Here is an 18,143-nt window from a genome sequence, read left to right as displayed (position 1 = left end):
TTTTGTAAAATTGGAAAGAAATCGGCTAATAAACTGTTGTTTTAATGTTCAAGCCATTCGTACATGTTCATTCTAGCGAATGGATTATTGTTATGCTACATTTATTGAATTGTAGTTATGCCATTTCCATTCTCAACGACTGTGGGACAGCTCAGACATTTTTTTGTTACCAAATGGATTGGTATTTGTGGGGATTAAGCTTTAGCCTATAGAGTCAACAGCCTAGTGGGAACCTGCTTTTAACAAACGGGTCTCTTTATAACGATTTTCAAATCTAGAACACATTGGGTTCGCCATGAAAGCATATTTCTAAAAAACTCTACACCCAAACATTTCATAAACACCTTATCATCAAAAAAAAGCTGGGTGCAGGGGGGATAATTAATGTGCCGAACAATGGAGCAAAATTAAGCAACATCGAGTTATTTTATGCGGTTTCAGTCAAAAGTCGATATCACCTTGACAGTTTGGTGGAGAAAGAAATGCCATTCAACGAAAGTGGCTCGATTATATAGGCCAATGCAATCCATATTCTAGTTCAACGATTAACAAAGTGTTGAATCCATAAGGGAATTTGCCAAACGTAGGCTAAAGGTTATTTCTCAATCAACGTTAAAGAAGATTAACATTATTAACATTATTAAACAACGTTAAAGAAAACATTGTTTTCTGTTTCTTTGCATCTGTTAATTCTGTTTTTTGGATATTAGATTTTTATTGTGTTTGAAGGTGGAAGTCATATTTTTATTCTCAACGCCGACAATATCAGCTACTCTGGTTTAGAACGTAGATATAGGCGGCAGAACATGCGCAGTGGCAGTTTGTGCCATATTGGAATGAGGTCGTGAACGACTAGGCGGAAAGAGACGGCATCTAAAACCGACTTGAAAAACTATTTACTGGTAAGAATCAGATTTTGTGACCAAATACTCACATACAATATTTTGTTTATTAAGATCTTAATATGATATAATGTAATTTGGTGCTGTCTGCGTCTTTTTTCCCGTCTCTGAAAAAGATGACTCTGGCTCGGTCGAGTGCAAGCGCCCGTATTGCTTAGTATAGCCTATCGCTCAAGCCATGACGTTTCAGTAACTTGACTTGGTCACAGGCGTTTTTAGCATGTGCCGAATCAGCCGCATTCTACTGCGGTGCCGTTGGCTTCTGAACTGACCTATATGGCATAAACACAGAGAGGCTATGAAATACATGTTCTTTATTGCATTCGGTGTTCTTCTCTTTAGTGCACGTTCCAGTGTGAAAGTTGGATCATCAGCGCTCGTGCCTTCAAATTAATATCCATATTGCGGTAAGTAACCTTCTATCGGAATTCCCACAAATTGTGTTAATGTACTTAATCCATTTATTTAGTTGGATATCGCTCCTATATAATAATAACGGTTGCACAAGCTTGATGGACGTCTGCGGATGTATTTTATTTTACAAATAGCCTAGCCATTTTTATTTTTTATTTTGTTTTAAATTCAATTGTAGTTTATTGAATATGCCTAACAGATCAGGCCTAAATTATGCTATACACATTGATATTTCCACGTAGGCTACTCTAAGCACTAAACTGCCCATTTCTCTCCAGGTCCAACTTCCCAGTTATGCAACTTGAGTGATCGCAGCAACATTTTTTCAAATGACCTGCGGCATTAAACTGCAACATTGTTTCAATTGATGTGCATCTATAGCCTAAACTGCTACATTGTTTCTTCCACTTGCCAATGAAATAGCAATGCGAAGTGGGTTTTTTTGCGCAAAACTTTTATATTTACTTCTGCCATTGGTTAATTAAGTTGGAGCTATTTATGGTCAGGCTCTCCTATGGCCATTTACACGAAAAATCCAGTTCCAAGAACAGTTTCAACACTGCAACAACACTGGGACAACAACAACAGTAGTACAACATCACTGCCCTCTGACGTGCAAGGGGCTCACGAACACCCCACTAACATTAGGCCCCTACTTGACATTGGCAACATGCAACCCTGAAATAATACAATCTCTCAAAGAAGACGTAGCCTATGTGAAGGCAACTTGCTGACAGAAAGGGTTCATAAACAAATAGGCTACTATTGTTGTAATTGTGTTACACTTGATGAAAATACTCCCAACAGTCTAACTTTATTCTTGACATAAACCCTTGTCATCAAGACTTCACTTTCATTTAAAGTACATTTCTCAATCAATGCATTTATTTTGTTTGCATTTCCTGCCCAGTGATCACCCAGTGACTAAGAGGACTTGATTCAGTCAGCTGCATGTTAAAAATATGTTTGTTTTTGTGTATGCATTCTAGTTTCTCTTTCAGGGCGAGTCAGTGTATTTCTGCTGGTCTATCTTTTGGTGGAGAGAGTCAGACTGGCAGGGAGCCTGGACGGTGTGTGTGGATACTGGGCAGGCCTCTTTCAAACCATAGGGGAAGTTGTTAGTCATCCTGTTCACTATGGTGATGAACTGAGAGTTTGTTTAACTGAATTAGCTGTGAATTCCCAGAAATATCAGCATAATAAAATAATATTTTATCAACCCCCTCATCCTTCCCTTCTCAGCTTCATTCTAACTTGTCTATATCATATTACAATAAACTTGCTGACATTTTCAATCTTTATCAACAACTGTTAGAATACTTTTTTTTTTGTGATCATCGGGTATATTAGAATACACCTCAACAGTGAGGCTTGGCTGTTTGCAAATGGCTAAATGGCTCTGCTGCTCTTTTTATTCTCCCTAGTGTGAGACGTCAGTATGACCTCCAGCACAATGAGGCCCTTTACACTGTCTGTGTGTGTCAGAAAATTCAGTCGGGCTTGGTTGGATAGCTCTGTGTGTGTACTCTGAGGGCGGCAGGGTCGTGGGTGAAAGGATGGGCTGATCCTGGGTCGCGGTGTCCGTGCGGTGGTCAGAAGGACCCTGTCTGATGGCTGTCTCTACTTTAATAGAGACATCAGACTTGACAAAGACGGGCCTGACAGCCCTGCTGAATGGAGCAGCAGTGACCGAGCAGCTATCTTCTACATCCTATATAGACAAACCTCTCAGCTATTGTCATTTCCAATGCTCTCTCATGCCCGGTATATAAATGCCATTTCTCTTTTGTGTTCAATTCTTTAATCTGCTTTGTTGTCACAGACTGGCTATAAGCCTACAGCTCAACTTTGGTTCAAAGTTATCGTGTCTTTAAGAGGCCTCACTCCTGCTTTTAGAAACTTAGCTAGAAGGATCATTTGTATTTTCAAAACCCTTACCTAAATGTTCTTAGTTTCACTTCTCTCACACACACGAACTAAACTTTATGCTTTTGTTTGGCAATCCCCATCAACTTTCACAAAAATTAATGTAATCACTGGACAAATTGCATCTCTTTCACCAGCTGTACCACTTTTACCAACCACCTACTATTCTTACTTGCTCTCCTGATTTTGGCTGTCAAACACAAATAATAATCCAGCTCTCCTTTCTTCCCCAGAGCTTCTAGACTTGGCCTGTGGGAGGAGCTAACATGAGTCACGAGTCACTGGAGTCTGGTGAGTCATTACATGGACCTCCAGCTTTGTTACTGGTGACGAGGGCTTTCTAACGTAACAAAATGAACTGAACTGGTGTATGTGTGTGTTGCAGATGAGGACTCGAGTCAGCACGTGTCTGACTTTAACTGGGATGAATATCTGGAGGAAAACGGGACCTTGTCTGTTCCCCACCATGCCTTCAAACACGTAAGTACCTGAGACCGCTCACAATCCTCTCATAACCACACACAATACTCACACACTCTTGATCCCAAATCCACCTTGTAAGATATTTCAACATCCCCCAGGTGGACCAGGGCTTGCAGACAGGGCTGACTCCAGGTATGAAGCTGGAGGTGTGTGTGCGTTCAGAGCCTGACCAACCCTACTGGGTGGCCACCATCATCACCACCTGTGGCCAGCTGCTCCTCCTGCGCTACGAGGGTTACCACGATGACCGCCGCGCTGACTTCTGGTGTGACATCATGACGGCGGACCTCCACCCCCTGGGCTGGAGCCGGCAGCAGGGCAAGCCCATGAGACCCTCCGAGGGTAAGAGAACTAGGGCTGGGGAGGAAACTCAGTTGGACGGGTGTTGTTTTACAAGGGTTATTACAGTAAAATAAAAATACATGTTTTCTAAAAACATTTCTGAGGTTTCTTTCCATATTCTGTAATCGTGCCTCTCCATCGCCCTCCTCAGGTGTGAGAGAGAAGCAGCCAGACTGGGAGGGCATCCTGGAGAAAGCCCTGGCTGAGAAGTGCAGTGCACCTGCCAACCTGCTGGAAGGGGTAAGGGGGTGCTCAGTTATAAACTGGAACAACTGGGAATGTATGACAGATAGGCAAGGGTTTTGAACTCTGTGTGTGTGTGTGTGTGTGTGTGTGGCCTCAGCGTCGTAAGGACCCAGTGGACCTGATGTCTCCAGGCTGCAGTGTGGAGCTGCAGGACAGTTTTGACCCTGGGGTGGTGTGGGGCGCTGAGGTGGAGGAGAATGTGGGTGGCAGGCTGAGACTACGCCTAGCTGGCACAGAGGGGCTCCCTGAAACACACTCCACCCTCTGGCTCTACTACCTGCACCCCCGCCTCCACCCACCTGGCTGGGCCAAGGAGCATGGCTGCACCCTCAGGCCTCCTTTAGGTAAGCTGATCCTCTTTTCAAAAAGACCTTGGGGAAAATCAGTTTGAACCTTTTCACGTGTGTTCCACAAATCTCTAACGGTCGCCCCAATGTTTCTTTTATATGTGTGATGTCAGAATGCACTCACTGTTCCAAAATGGGATTGTTACACAACAGGACAGTGAACCCACACTGTCCTCAAACCAAGGCACACTGCCTGCTAATTATCTATAGGCTATGTTTTAACTTTTCAAACAAGTTTTATTTTCTATCAACAGTTTCAATTGAGGTGTGTTCCGCCTCCTTGTTAATTCACATAAGAAGTAGCCCATTTCACTGTTGTGGACAATTTATATTTGAGGCTTTATTGAGCTGGACAAACTTCTCTCTTCGAGGAGATCCCAAACACTTCCCAAGTGTTTCCCCAGATCAAATATGCAGACATTTGCATATCTCCAGTCAGAACACAAACTTTTTTCCCCTGGCATATTATCCAGCTGGCACCCACATTGCCTTAATATTAGTTTTCCTTACAAATAAAAACTTTGGACGTGTGCTTTCCTATCAAAGTAAGTGCCTTATTACGTTATCATTATAGTTTCTTTATTGTGATGTCATTTCTACTGTAGCACACCATACATACTGTTGGAAGTTTTCATAGTCGTGACAAAGTTTTGGGAATGACACAAATATGAATTTTCACAAAGTCTGCTGCCTCAGTTTGTATGATGGCAATTTGCATACACTCCAGAATGTTATGAAGAATGATCACATGAATTGAAAAGTCCCTCTTTGCCATGCAAATGAACTGAATCCCCAAAAACATTTCTACTGCATTTCAGCCCTGCCACAAATGGACCAGCTGACATCATGTCAGTGATTCTCTCATTAACACAGGTATGAGTGTTGACGAGGACCAGGCTGGAGATCACTCTGTCATGCTGATTGAGTTTGAATAACAGACTGGAAGCTTCAAAGGAGGGTGGTGCTTGGAATCATTGTTATTCCTCTGTCAACCATGGTTACCATGAGGTAACCAGAGGCAGGTGGACAAACAATAAAACATGTGCCGTCATCATTGCTTTGCACAAAAAGGGCTTCACAGGCAAGGATATTGCTGCCAGTAAAATTGCTCCTAAATCAACCATTTATCGGATCATCAAGAACTTCAAGGAGAGCGGTTCAATTGTTGTGAAGAAGGCTTCAGGGCGCCCAAGAAAGTCCAGCAAGCACCAGGACCGTCTCCTAAAGTTGATTCAGCTGCTGGATCGGGGCACCCACCAGTACAGAGCTTGCTCAGGAATGGCAGCAGGCAGGTGTGAGTGCATCTGCACGCACAGTGAGGCAAAAACCTTTTGGAGGATGGTCTGGTGTCAAGAAGGGCAGCAAAGAAGCCACTTCTCTCCAGGAAAAATATCAGGGACAGACTGATATTCTGCAAAAGGTACAGGGATTGGATTGCTGAGGACTGGGGTAAAGTCATTTTCTCTGATGAATCCCCTTTCCGATTGTTTGGGCATCCGGAAAAAAGCTTGTCCGGAGAAGACGAAGTGAGCGCTACCATCAGTCCTGTGTCGTGCCAACAGTAAAGCATCCTGAGACCATTCATGTGTGGGGTTGCTTGTCAGCCAAGGGAGTGGGCTCACTCACAATTTTGCCTAAGAACACAGCCATGAATAAAGAATGCTACCAACACATCCTCTGAGAGCAACTTCTCCCAACCATCCAGGAACAGTTTGGTGACGAACAATGCCTTTTCCAGCATGATGGAGCACCTTGCCATAAGGCAAAAGTGATAACTAAGTGGCTCGGGGAACAAAACTTCAATATTTTGGGTCCATGGCCACTCAACTCCCCAGACCTTAATCCCATTGAGAACTTGTGGTCAATCCTCAAGAGCCAGGTGGACAAACAATAACCCACAAATTCTGACAAACTCCAAGCATTGACTATGCAAGAATGGACTGCCATCAGACAGGATGCCAGGGTGAATTGCAGAGGTCTTGAAAAAGAAGGGTCAACATTGCAAATATTGACTCTGTGCATCAACTTCATGTAATTGTCAATAAAAGCCTTTGACACTTATGAAATTCTTGTAATTATACTTCAGTATTCCATAGTAACGTCTGACAAAATATCTAAAGACACTGAAGCAGCAAACTTTGTGAAAATTAATATTTGTGTCATTCTCAAAACTTTTGGCCACAACTGTACACCTTAGCCAAATGCATTTAAACTAAGTTTTTCACAATTCCTGACATTTAATCCTAGTAAAAAATTCCCTTTCTTAGGTCAGTAAGGATCACCACTTTATTTTAAGAATGTGAAATGTCAGAATAATAGTAGAGAGAGTGATTTATTTCATCACATTCCCAGTGGGTCAAAAGATTACATTCTCAATTAGTATTTGGTAGCATTGCCTTTAAATTGTTTAACTTGGGTCAAATGTTTTGGGTAGCCTTCCACAAACCACTATAAGTTGGGTGAATTTTGGCCCATTCCTCCTGACAGAGCTGGTGTAACTGAATCAGGTTTGTAGGCCTCCTTGCTCGTACACGCTTTTTCAGTTCTGCCCACAACTTTTCTATAGGATTGAGGTCAGGACTTTGTGATGGCCACTCCAATACATTGACTTTGTTGTCCTTAAGCCATTTTGCCACAACTTTGGAAGTATGCTTGGGGTCATTGTCCATTTGGAAGACCCATTTGCGACCAAGCTTTAACTTCCTGACTGATATCTTGAGATGTTGCTTCAATATATCCACAGAAGTTTCCTACCTCATGATGCCATCTATTTTGTGAAGTGCACCAGTCCCTCCTTCAGCAAAGCACCCCCACAACATGATGCTGCCACCCCTGTGCTTCACGGTTGGGATGGTGTTCTTCAGCTCATCAACCTCCCCCTTTTTGCTCCAAACATAACGATGTCATTATGGCCATATTTTTGTTTCATCAGACCAGAGGACATTTCTCCAAAAAGTACGATCTTTGTCCCCATGTGCAGTTGCAAACCGTAGTCTGGATTTATGGCGGTTTTTGAGATGTGGCTTCTTCCTTGCTGAGCGGCCTTTCAGGTCATGTCGGTTATAGGACTCGTTTTACTGTTGATATAGATACTTTTGTACCTGTTTCCTCCAGTATCTACACAAGGTCCTTTGCTGCTGTTCTGGGATTGAGTTGCACTTTTTGCAAAGTATCTCTTGGAGACAGAACGTGTCTCCTTCCTGAGCGGTATGATGGCTGCGTGGTCCCATGTTGTTTATACTTGCATATTATTGTTTGTACATATGAACGTGGTACCTTCAGGCATTTGGAAATTGCTCCCAAGGATGAACCAGACTTGTGGAGGTCTCCAATTCTTTTTCTGAGGCCTTGGCTGATTTCTTTTTGATTCAAATTATGTCAATTAGCCTATCAGAAGCTTCTAAAGCCATGACATCATTTTCTGGAAATTTCCAAGCTGTTTAAAGGCACAGTCAACTTAGTGTATGTAAACTTCTAATCCACTGGAATTGTGATACAGTGAATTATAAGTTAAGTAAATCTGTCTGTTAACAATTGTCGGAAAAGGTACTTGTGTTGAAAAACTAGTTTTAATGGCTCCATCCTAAGTGTATGCAAACTTCCGACTTCAACTGTATGTATGGAGCATAATATATATACTGTTTTATTCACATTTTCAATACTTTTGACAAATCATGCATTCCGATTCTTGCATAGATTATAATTGACACATACACTATATTTATAAAATCATATGGACACCCCTTCAAGGAAGTGTATTTGGCTATTGCAAACACACCCGTTGCTGACAGATGTACCAAATCGAGCATATAGCCATGCAATCTCCGTACACAAACATTGGCAGTAGAATGACCTTCCTAAAGAGCTCATTGACTTTCAACATGGCACCGTCATAAGATACCACCTTTCTAACAAATCACTTTGTCAAATTGTTGCCCCGGTCAACTGTAAGTCCTGTTATTGTGAAGTGGAAACGTCTAGGAGCAACAACAGCAGAGAACGGGACCACTGAGTGCTGAAGCGCGTAGTGCGAAAAAATAGTCTGTCGTTCGTCGGGAGCTTCATTAAATGGGTTTCCGTGGCCAAGCCTAAGCTCACCTTGCGTAATGCCAAGTGTTGGCTGGAGTGGTGTTAAGCTCGTAGCCATTGTCGTCTGGAGCAGTGGAAACACATTCTCTGGAGTGATGAATCACACTTCACCATCTGTCAGTCCGACGGATGAATCTGGGTTTGGCAGATGCCGAGAACGCTACCTGCCCTAATGCATAGTGCCAACTGTAAAATGTGGTGGAGGATGAATAATGGTCTTGGGCTATTTTTCGTGGTTTGGGCTAGGCCCCTTAGTTCCAGTGAAGGGAAGTCTTAACGCTACAGCATACAATGACATTCTAGACGATTCTGTGCTTCCAACTTTGTGGCAACAGTTTGAGGAAGGCCATTTCTTGTTTCAGAATGACAATGTGAGGTCCATACAGAAATAGTTTATTGAGATGATAGGTGTGGAAGAACTTGACTGGCTGCACAGGGCCCTGACCTCAACCCCATCGAACACCTTTGGGATGAATTGGAACGCCGACTGTGAGCCAAGCCTAATTGCCCAACATCTGTGTTCGACCTCACTAATGCTCTTGTGGCTGAATGGAAGCAAGTCCCCGCAGCAATGTTCCAACATCTAGTGGAAAGCCTTCCCAGAAGAGTAGAGGCTGCAAAGAGGAGAACCAATTCTATATTAATGCCCATGATTTTGAATCAAATTAATCATTGTTTATTTGTCAGCGTGCTGGAGGGGTTCCAACCAACTCAATGCACCATAGTACACATGTCAATCAGGAGCTCTCCTTGGGCAGACCCAGCAGTTGTCTTTTATATATGACTATACACAGACAAGTTATATTTACAAGATTTAGCATAATTAATTAATCATTACCGTTTTGTTTCATTCATGTGACCAACCAAAACTGTTTCATAACATGCGACAGACCAATACCTCACAAGGCTTCTCTCTAAACTGAGACCTTAACTGAGATATCTTTAGTTCGTTCTCAAAACAACATCTGGGCGTACTGCCAAATTGCAGCTACTGATAAATAAGGATTTGTACAGTCAGCCACTTGCATGAACACAGAAATTGGCTTATCGAACAGCACATGAATAGAACACAGAAATGAGTTATAAGAAAGGCACAAACATTAAAATTCCCATTACACATCCTAAAATGGTTTTAACTAAATCTGGCAACCCTGTTTAGCTTTCACACTATGGTTAGGCTAGGCAGGAGGCTTTTATTTGGTGGTGGTGATCTGTGAGTTGATAACATTTTATTTGCTATGTGATTTGTCAAACACTGTAAATGACTTGTCAAGTCATGTACTCCGGTTCTTGTATACTCTGTAACAAGTACATCAAAGATTTGTAATATGCTGAAAAGTGGCCAAACAAAGTTCATGTTTTTTAGACAATGGACGCAGCCATCTTTGACTTTGACTTAGTTTATTTGTGTCTTATAGTGAATGTCATTCTGGGATTAGGGAGTTTTTACTTGTCATGCATAAACAAACATGGCTGCCATCATAAAGAATTTACCTGCTGTTATCTTAGCTGACATGCATGTCTTTTCTAAACAATATTACATTTCTCCCTTGTGCTCACCAGAGATGTGGTACATTGCAAACAAGTCTAGCAGTTAGGTTGCTAACTTGTGTAAAAAAAAATATATATAAAAAAAATTTAAAAAATCTCAGCACAACCTATTATTTAGACTGGTTTATGGAATGAGTTTGGCTGTGGATGTGTTCCGTGTGATGCTTGGATGACGAAGTTTGCGTTTTATCTTTTACAATAAAAGGTGAAATTGAGGAATAAAGTTGTGAATACCTTTTTTATTTCCTATCAGTACATAACAACATTGTTTTTCAGACAGCAATGCTGTTTAGACATGTTGGTTGCATCCTGCGTTCTGTTGCTACTTGCTATTTGTGATGGTACGCTGCAGGGACCACTCAACAATGATCACAAATATGTGATCTTATGCATCAAAGGGCTAAGATGCAAACATAATTTATGAATAAATCGGAGGTTGCGGTTTTTACTGTTTTAACGTGATCATTTGTGTGTGTGTGTGTGTGCGCTTGCTTGTTTCAGCCCTGGTCGCCCTGCACACAGAAGAGAAGTGGGAGGAGGTCAGACAGAGGATGATTGATCAGCCTCATGATGAAGCCCTCTCTGAGGAGTTCTATAAGGTGATGGCACTACCAAGCATTATTTACTAACATTACAAGGGTCTGTGCAATATTAATATAATAAGCCATCACTGTGTGGTGTGTGTGTGTGCGTGCATCAGGACCGGCCTGTCATCGCTGCCCACTGCTTCACTGAGGGGATGAAACTGGAGGCCGTTGACCCTGCATCCCCATTCTGCATCAGTCCTGCTACCGTTACCAAGGTAACAACCTCTTTACTGTCCCCCTCTCACCTCAGGCTCCTGGATTTGTCTGAATGCGTCCTTCCCAGGCCAAAATGAATGACTGGGTTGGATGATGGCAGTACAGTATTGAAGGTACTCCACCCAACAGTTTCCACCATATCGTTGCTGCCTATTCAGTCCACTCAGATCAGTGTTCACCTCAGGGCTAGGAGAGTAAAGATGAATCCTGACATAGTACCCATATAAACTCTGGGAGTCTATCCACTCCATGCGGAAGTAGGTAGTCAGTGAGATACAGTATAGTTGTGTATGAGGCTAGCTTTGGGTGTGATATGGTCATGGAGGAAGGGTAGGGTAACTACTGCATAGAGCCAACATGAGTATGATGTCATAACCTACCTCTTCTCTTCAGGTGTTCAGTGACCAGTACTTCCTGGTAAAGATGGACAATCTCTGTGGTGATGATTTGGTGTCAGAAGGCAGTGGGAAGTCCTTCCTGTGTCACAGGGACAGTCCTGGGATCTTTCCCGCCCAGTGGAGCCTGAAGAACGGTCTCCCGCTCAGCCCCCCTCCAGGTGGGGAAACACTAGTAACATTTACAGAACTACTTTTAAAACTGTGCTCAACTTCTTTTTTTAAAAAACATTAATCTAATTCTATTGTGGTCTCTCGCTCTCTCTCTCTTTCTCCGGTTGTGTAGGGTACCAGGGGCAGGACTTTGACTGGGCAGACTACCTGAAACAGAGTGAGGCTGAGGCAGCACCACACCACTGTTTCCCCACAGTGAGTCATGCGCTGTCTGACAAACGGCCTCATAGAACAATGCATGTTATAACATGAGTGTATAGCATGGATGAACAGGGGCAATGAATAATCTCTCTCTCCTGATGTCTCTCTGTCTGTCTCAGGAACAGTCTGATCACAGCTTTAAAGAGGCCATGAAACTGGAAGCGGTCAACCCACTCTCACCTGAGCACATTCATGTGGCATCAGTAATCAAGGTTAAAGGGCAACATATCTGGCTTGGCCTGGAAGGTGAGAACCCGTAGCTACGCCTCATATCTGGGCCCTGCATTTTTAAAGCTTAGTTTGAGACCATTTAAGTGTGAGCTTGTTCACAATGATGGTAAGTTGTGTGATTAAATCATTTGTGTCCCTGTGTGTCCAGGGCTGAAACAGGCTATGCCAGAGCTTATAGCTCATGTGGACTCGTTTGACATCTTTCCTGTCAGCTGGTGTGAGACCAACGGTTACCCTTTGCTGTACCCCATCAAGCCCGAAGGTGGGCGTCCCAAAATAGGATCCCTCTGTGTTCCTCTCATCTGAAGGGGTGCCATGCCACAATATGCATGGAATTGTTAATATTGCAGTCACAATATTTGACAGTACTGTGTATAGTTTCAGTAGTTTTCATGTTGATTATACATTGTCTTACAGTTGAGAAGCAGAGGAGGATTGCTGTGGTGCAGCCTGAGAAACAGTAAGTATGCCTATGGGAAAGGAAGGACTCTTATCATTGGCTGTTCATTGGCTGTTTGTCCACTTTTGATTGGTTAATATTCCAGTCCCGTGCACTTTGACCACTAACCTGTATCTTTGTCCCTAAAGCCGAGCTCCACCCAAATCCACAACACCTGATGCACTCAAGCAGCAGATGACCAGCCAATCAGAGACTGGTGAGTGTTCTCGTTCTCATCTAGACATCCCAGACAAATACATTAGGATAGTTTCTGAGGTGAGGCACAGCTATTACATTGTGTGTGTGATGTTTTTTGTACAGGACAGGGGAACGGGAAGTACTGCTGTCCTAAGATCTACTTCAACCACCGCTGCTTTTCTGGCCCCTACCTGAACAAGGGCCGCATCGCTGAGCTGCCCCAGTGTGTCGGCCCTGGCAACTGTGTCCTGGTGCTCAAAGAGGTGAGGAGCACCCGAGTGGGATCGGAAAACCATACTACACAATATTATAACTATATTACAATATACTCAAAAGTAAACTACTCAATTCTTCTAAAAAACGGTTAGTAATAGAGCAGAATTGTACTATCCCTAAAGATCACTTCCCACTTTGAATAGTATCCATGCTAATCCGTTCACGTCTCTCTCCGCCTCCCTGTGTCCTGTCCAGGTGTTGACTCTGCTGATCAACTCTGCCTATAAGCCCAGCCGGGTGCTCAGGGAGCTGCAGCTGGACCAGGAGAACCGCTGGCACGGCCATGGAGAGACGCTCAAAGCCAAGTGAGGAACACATTCTGTCATTACGTCATTAACATCATTACGTTTGTAACTTTTCTGCTCCTATTTGTGCTTGAGTTGATTTTTATTAAAGTGTGTACTGGACCTGGCTAAGCAGTCCTAGCGTTGCTAACCTGAGGATCTATTTTTGGCCGGCAGGTACAAGGGAAAGAGTTACCGGGCTACGGTGGAGATAGTGCGTACAGCAGACTGCGTGGCTGAGTTTTGTAGAAAGACCTGCATGAAGCTGGAGTGTTGCCCAAACCTGTTTGGACCTCGCATGGTTCTGGAGCGCTGCTCAGAGAACTGTTCTGTGCTCACCAAGACCAAATACAGTACGTGTCACCGGTGTTTGACTTGAACTGTAATAGGTGCCGGTACTCATTTTGGGTGCTTTTACTGTTTATATTTAGATGCAGGTGTAACGGATGTGAAACGGCTAGCTTAGTTAGCGTGGGCGCTAAATAGCGTTTCAATCAGTGATGTCACTTGCTCTGAGACCTTGAAGTAGTAGTTCCCCTTGCTCTGCAAGGGCCGCGGCTTTTGTGGAGCGATGGGTAACGATGCTTCGAGGGTGAGTTGTTGATGTGTGCAGAAGGTCCCTGGTTCGCGCCCGGGTATGGGCGAGGGGACGGTTTAAAAATTATACTGTTACACAGGCACTCCACAATACTTGTTACATTGATGCTGTTGACCCGGATTACTGGTTGCTGCGGAAAAAGGAGGAAGGTCAAAAGGGGGGTGAGTGTAACGGATGTGAAACGGCTAGCTTAGTTAGCGTGGGCGCTAAATAGCGTTTCAATCAGTGACGTCACTTGCTCTGAGACATTGAAGTAGTAGTTCCCCTTGCTCTGCAAGGGCCGCGGCTTTTGTGGAGCGATGGGTAACGACGCTTCGTGGGTGTCAGTTGTTGATGTGTGCAGAAGGTCCCTGGTTCGCGCCCGGGTATGGGCGAGGGGACGGTTTAAAAATTATACTGTTACACAGGCACTCCACAATACTTTTGAGTTAATATTCTATAATAGGGACAAGAGCTCAAGCAGTAGAACATTTGACGTGCCGTACTCTGGTGAGCCCCTGCCCTAATCAATCCCTCTAGATCTAATGCATATCTGTGAAAACGGGTATTAAAATAGCGGGTGTTATTGAGATCAAGCTGATATGCAGGGGGGAAAAATCTAAAGGAACCAGTGTCTGTTTTTATGTGTACTTAGATGAATAAACAATATTGATAGTAAAGTATTGGATTCATAATGCTCAGGAGGACAAAGATTGTAATATAGATTTTTTTTCTACAGCTTATTACTATGGTAAGAAGAAGAGTAGGCGAGTGGGCCGCCCACCAGGGGGGCACTCTAACCTGGAAGGGGGGGTGAAGAGGAGAGGTAGGAGGAGGAAGAGGAGGAAGCAACTCTTCGTCCATAAGAAGAGACGCTCCTCAGCCTCACTGGACAACACACCTGCCGGTTCACCACAGGTAACACACACACACACACACACCTCTATATATCCAGACATCTTTAAACTGAACCATCCCTTTCTCTAACACAGGGGAGTGAAGAGGAGGAGGATCTGGATGATGAGGACTCTCTGAGTGACGATACTGGCTCTGAACTCCAGGATGATCAGGACGATTCAGAATATTCCATTGGGAAGTCACAGCCACCCACCCCTTCCCCTTCTCCTCCTGCAACGCCCCGGCCAACCCGAAAGCGCAGGAAACCTCACTCCCCATCCTACTCTGATGATGAGAACCACCCACCTTCACCAAAGGTAAACTACTGTGCCTTGACTTTGTTTGTTCACTGTTAATACAGTGGCTTGCTAAAGTATTCACCTCCCTAGGCATTTTTCCTATTTTATTTCCTTACTACCTGGAATTAAAATGACTTTTTGGGGGGTTTGTATCATTTGATTTACACAACATGCCTACCACTTTGAAGATGTAAAAAATAATAATTGTGAAACGAACAAGAAATAAATAAAAATTAACTTGAGCGTGCGTAAATATTCACCCCCCCCAAAGTCAATACTTTGTAGAGCCACCTTTTGCAGCAATTACAGCTGCAAGTCTCTTGGGGTATGTCTCTATAAGCTAGGCACATCTAGCCACTGGGATTTTTGCCCATTCTTTAAGGCAAAGCTGCTCCAGCTCTTTCAAGTTGGATGGGTTCCGCTGGTAAACAGCAATCTTTAAGTCAAACCACAGATTCTCAATTGGATTGAGGTCTGGGCTTTGACTAGGCCATTCCAAGACATTTAAATGTTGCTTTAGCAGTATGCTTAGGGTCATTGTCCTGCTGGAAGGTGAACCTCCATCCCAGTCTCAAAACTCTGGAAGACTGAAACAGGTTTCCCTCAAGGATTTCCCTGTATTTAGCGCCATACATCATTCCTTAAATTCTTACCAGTTTCCCAGTCCCTGCCGATGGAAAAAGATCCCCACAGCATGATGCTGCCACGACCATCACTGTGGGGATGGTGTTCTCTCGGGGTGATGGGAGGTGTTGGGTTTGCACCAGACAGTGTTTTCCTTGATGGCCACAAAGCACCATTTTAGTCTCATCTGGCCAGAGTACTTTCCATATGTTTGGGGAGTCTCCCACATGCCTTTTGGCGCACACCAAACATGTTTGCTTATTCTTTTCTTTAAGCAATGGCTTTTTTTCTGGCCACTCTTCCGTAAAGCCCAGCTCTGTGGAGTGTACAGCTTAAAGTGGTCCTATGGACAGATACTCCAATCTCCGCTTTGGAGCTTTGCAGCTCCTTCGGGGTTATTTTTGGTATTTTATTTGCCTCTCTGATTAATGCCCTCCTTGCCTGGTCTGTGCATTTTGGTGGGCGGCCCTCTCTTGGCAGGTTTGTAATGGATTTAATGGTGCTCCGTGCGATGTTCAAAGTTTCTGATATTTAAAAAAAAACCCAACCCTGATCTGTACTTCTCCACAACTTTGTCCCTGACCTGTTTGGAGAGCTCCTTGGTCTTCATGGTGCCGCTTGCTTGGTGGTACCCCTTGCTTAGTGGTGTTGCAGACTCTGGGGCCTTTCAGAACAGGTGTAAATATACTGAGATCATGTGACAGATCATGTGACACTTAGATTGCACACAGGTGGACTTTATTTAACTAATTATGTGACTTCTGAAGGTAATTGGTTGCACCAGATCTTCTTTAGGGGCTTCATAGCAAGGGGGGTGAATACATATACACACACCACTTTTCTGTTTTTTATTTTTTTGAATTTTTTAAAACATGTTATTTTTTTCACTTCACGAATGTGGACTATTTTGTGTATGTCCATTACATGAAATCCAAATTAAAAAAAACATTTAAATGACATGTTTTAATGCAACAAAATAGGAAAAACACCAAGGGGGATGAACACTTTTGCAAGGCACTGTATATACAGTACGTTGTATTGTCCAGACTTTATTGTCCCTTTTCAAGTTAAAAAAAACATAATTAACTGCATCTTTGTGTCTTGCATGTTGTTTTGCAGCGCTCAAGAAGTGAGGCTCCCCAGAAGCTGTGTTTGGACACCAGTCCCCTAGAGTGGAGTGTGACTGATGTGGTGCGTTTCATCAGGACCACCGACTGTGCTCCCCTGGCTCGCATTTTCCTGGATCAGGTAATAATTACACACACAGACACACACACACACACACACAATAATTATATTTACTGTATAACTGTGTGTACACTGTGGCCTACATCCATGACCATTGTTGTCTTACCCCATGACCGTGCTTGTGTTTTCAGGAGATTGATGGACAGGCTCTGCTCCTTCTCAACCTGCCCACGGTGCAGGAATGTATGGACCTGAAACTGGGACCAGCCATAAAGCTGTGTCACCATATCGAAAGGGTCAAACTGGCATTCTACCAGCAATTTGCTACGTAGCTGAGGGTTCTAAAATAAGAGAAACTTTACATAGTCAGTAACCTGAAATGATTCCATAACTGATCTACCACTGGACATCCTTTGGACCCTGCACCCAGGCCCAGCAAACAGCAGCAGCAGCAGTCAGGCATGGATATCAGAGGATTCAAGACTTGCATTGTTTCTTTGCAATTTCTACTGTATGGTCAGAGAGGGGTTTACCCCGCTTTATTCTAGGCAAAGACATCTCACATGGATATTCATATTCAGGTTTGTCACCCACAGTCTCAAAATGACTCCTGGTTTCATTTGATCAACTTGCAAGCATGGACAATGCAAGGTTCTAAGCACAAAGACAAATAAACCACTGTACTATATTGTGGTATGCAAAGTTTATCTAACAGGGTGTATTTGTGTATAGTGTACATATTTAACAGCTATTCTAGTACAACAGGGTGATTAATGGTTATAGCTTGATTTTCTACAAAACATATTTGCTTTGAAAGTATTTGTGAAGGCCTTCATTCAAAACAGCCTTTTTGTTTTCTCTGAAAATGATTTGAACTTATATTGAAGACATTGGGGCCTGTAGTAAAAGCATTTAGGATTGAGGTGTTTTTGGAGCAGAAATCAGATACATTTTTATAGTTTTACCTTTTTCCTACAACCATCGGTAGATTACTGGGTATTGTGTGGTATTTTATTTTTGTTAGCCAACTAACTCTTTGCTGTGTTTTTAGTTTCCCTCGTTTACCCGGCTCTGCCACTGAGATCAAATATATTTTACAGGAGATACAATTGATTAATTTGACTGTATATGTTTGTGGAATATGATATTTAAGAGAATATGGAATAAAAGCCTGAATCTCTTCCCCATGAGATTCACGATCTTTCCTACACTTCCCATGATGCCGTTAATTGTGTCACGTCGAGCACATGAACGTTC

General features: G+C 43.2%; 1 protein-coding gene across 1 annotated transcript; it reads left to right on the top strand.

The window, feature by feature from the left end:
- The first annotated feature begins 749 nt into the window (after positions 1–749).
- LOC110528962 (scm-like with four MBT domains protein 1) lies at positions 750–18,096 on the top strand. The gene is made up of 22 exons (XM_036983434.1): positions 750–902; positions 1,245–1,309; positions 3,476–3,533; positions 3,628–3,722; positions 3,824–4,067; positions 4,219–4,307; positions 4,411–4,657; positions 10,802–10,899; positions 11,001–11,102; positions 11,497–11,659; positions 11,785–11,867; positions 11,993–12,119; positions 12,253–12,366; positions 12,522–12,564; positions 12,693–12,760; positions 12,865–13,004; positions 13,213–13,322; positions 13,479–13,654; positions 14,618–14,796; positions 14,871–15,092; positions 16,818–16,946; positions 17,078–18,096. The coding sequence occupies exons 3-22, from the start codon at positions 3,509–3,511 to the stop codon at positions 17,216–17,218; spliced, it is 2,595 nt and encodes an 864-aa protein (XP_036839329.1). The 5' UTR covers positions 750–902; positions 1,245–1,309; positions 3,476–3,508; the 3' UTR covers positions 17,219–18,096.
- Positions 18,097–18,143: the final 47 nt, after the last annotated feature.

The sequence above is a fragment of the Oncorhynchus mykiss genome, chromosome 7 (assembly GCF_013265735.2).
Source record: "Oncorhynchus mykiss isolate Arlee chromosome 7, USDA_OmykA_1.1, whole genome shotgun sequence".
NCBI classification, from domain to species: Eukaryota; Metazoa; Chordata; class Actinopteri; order Salmoniformes; family Salmonidae; genus Oncorhynchus; species Oncorhynchus mykiss.
This window is presented reverse-complemented; position numbering and strand designations above follow the sequence as displayed.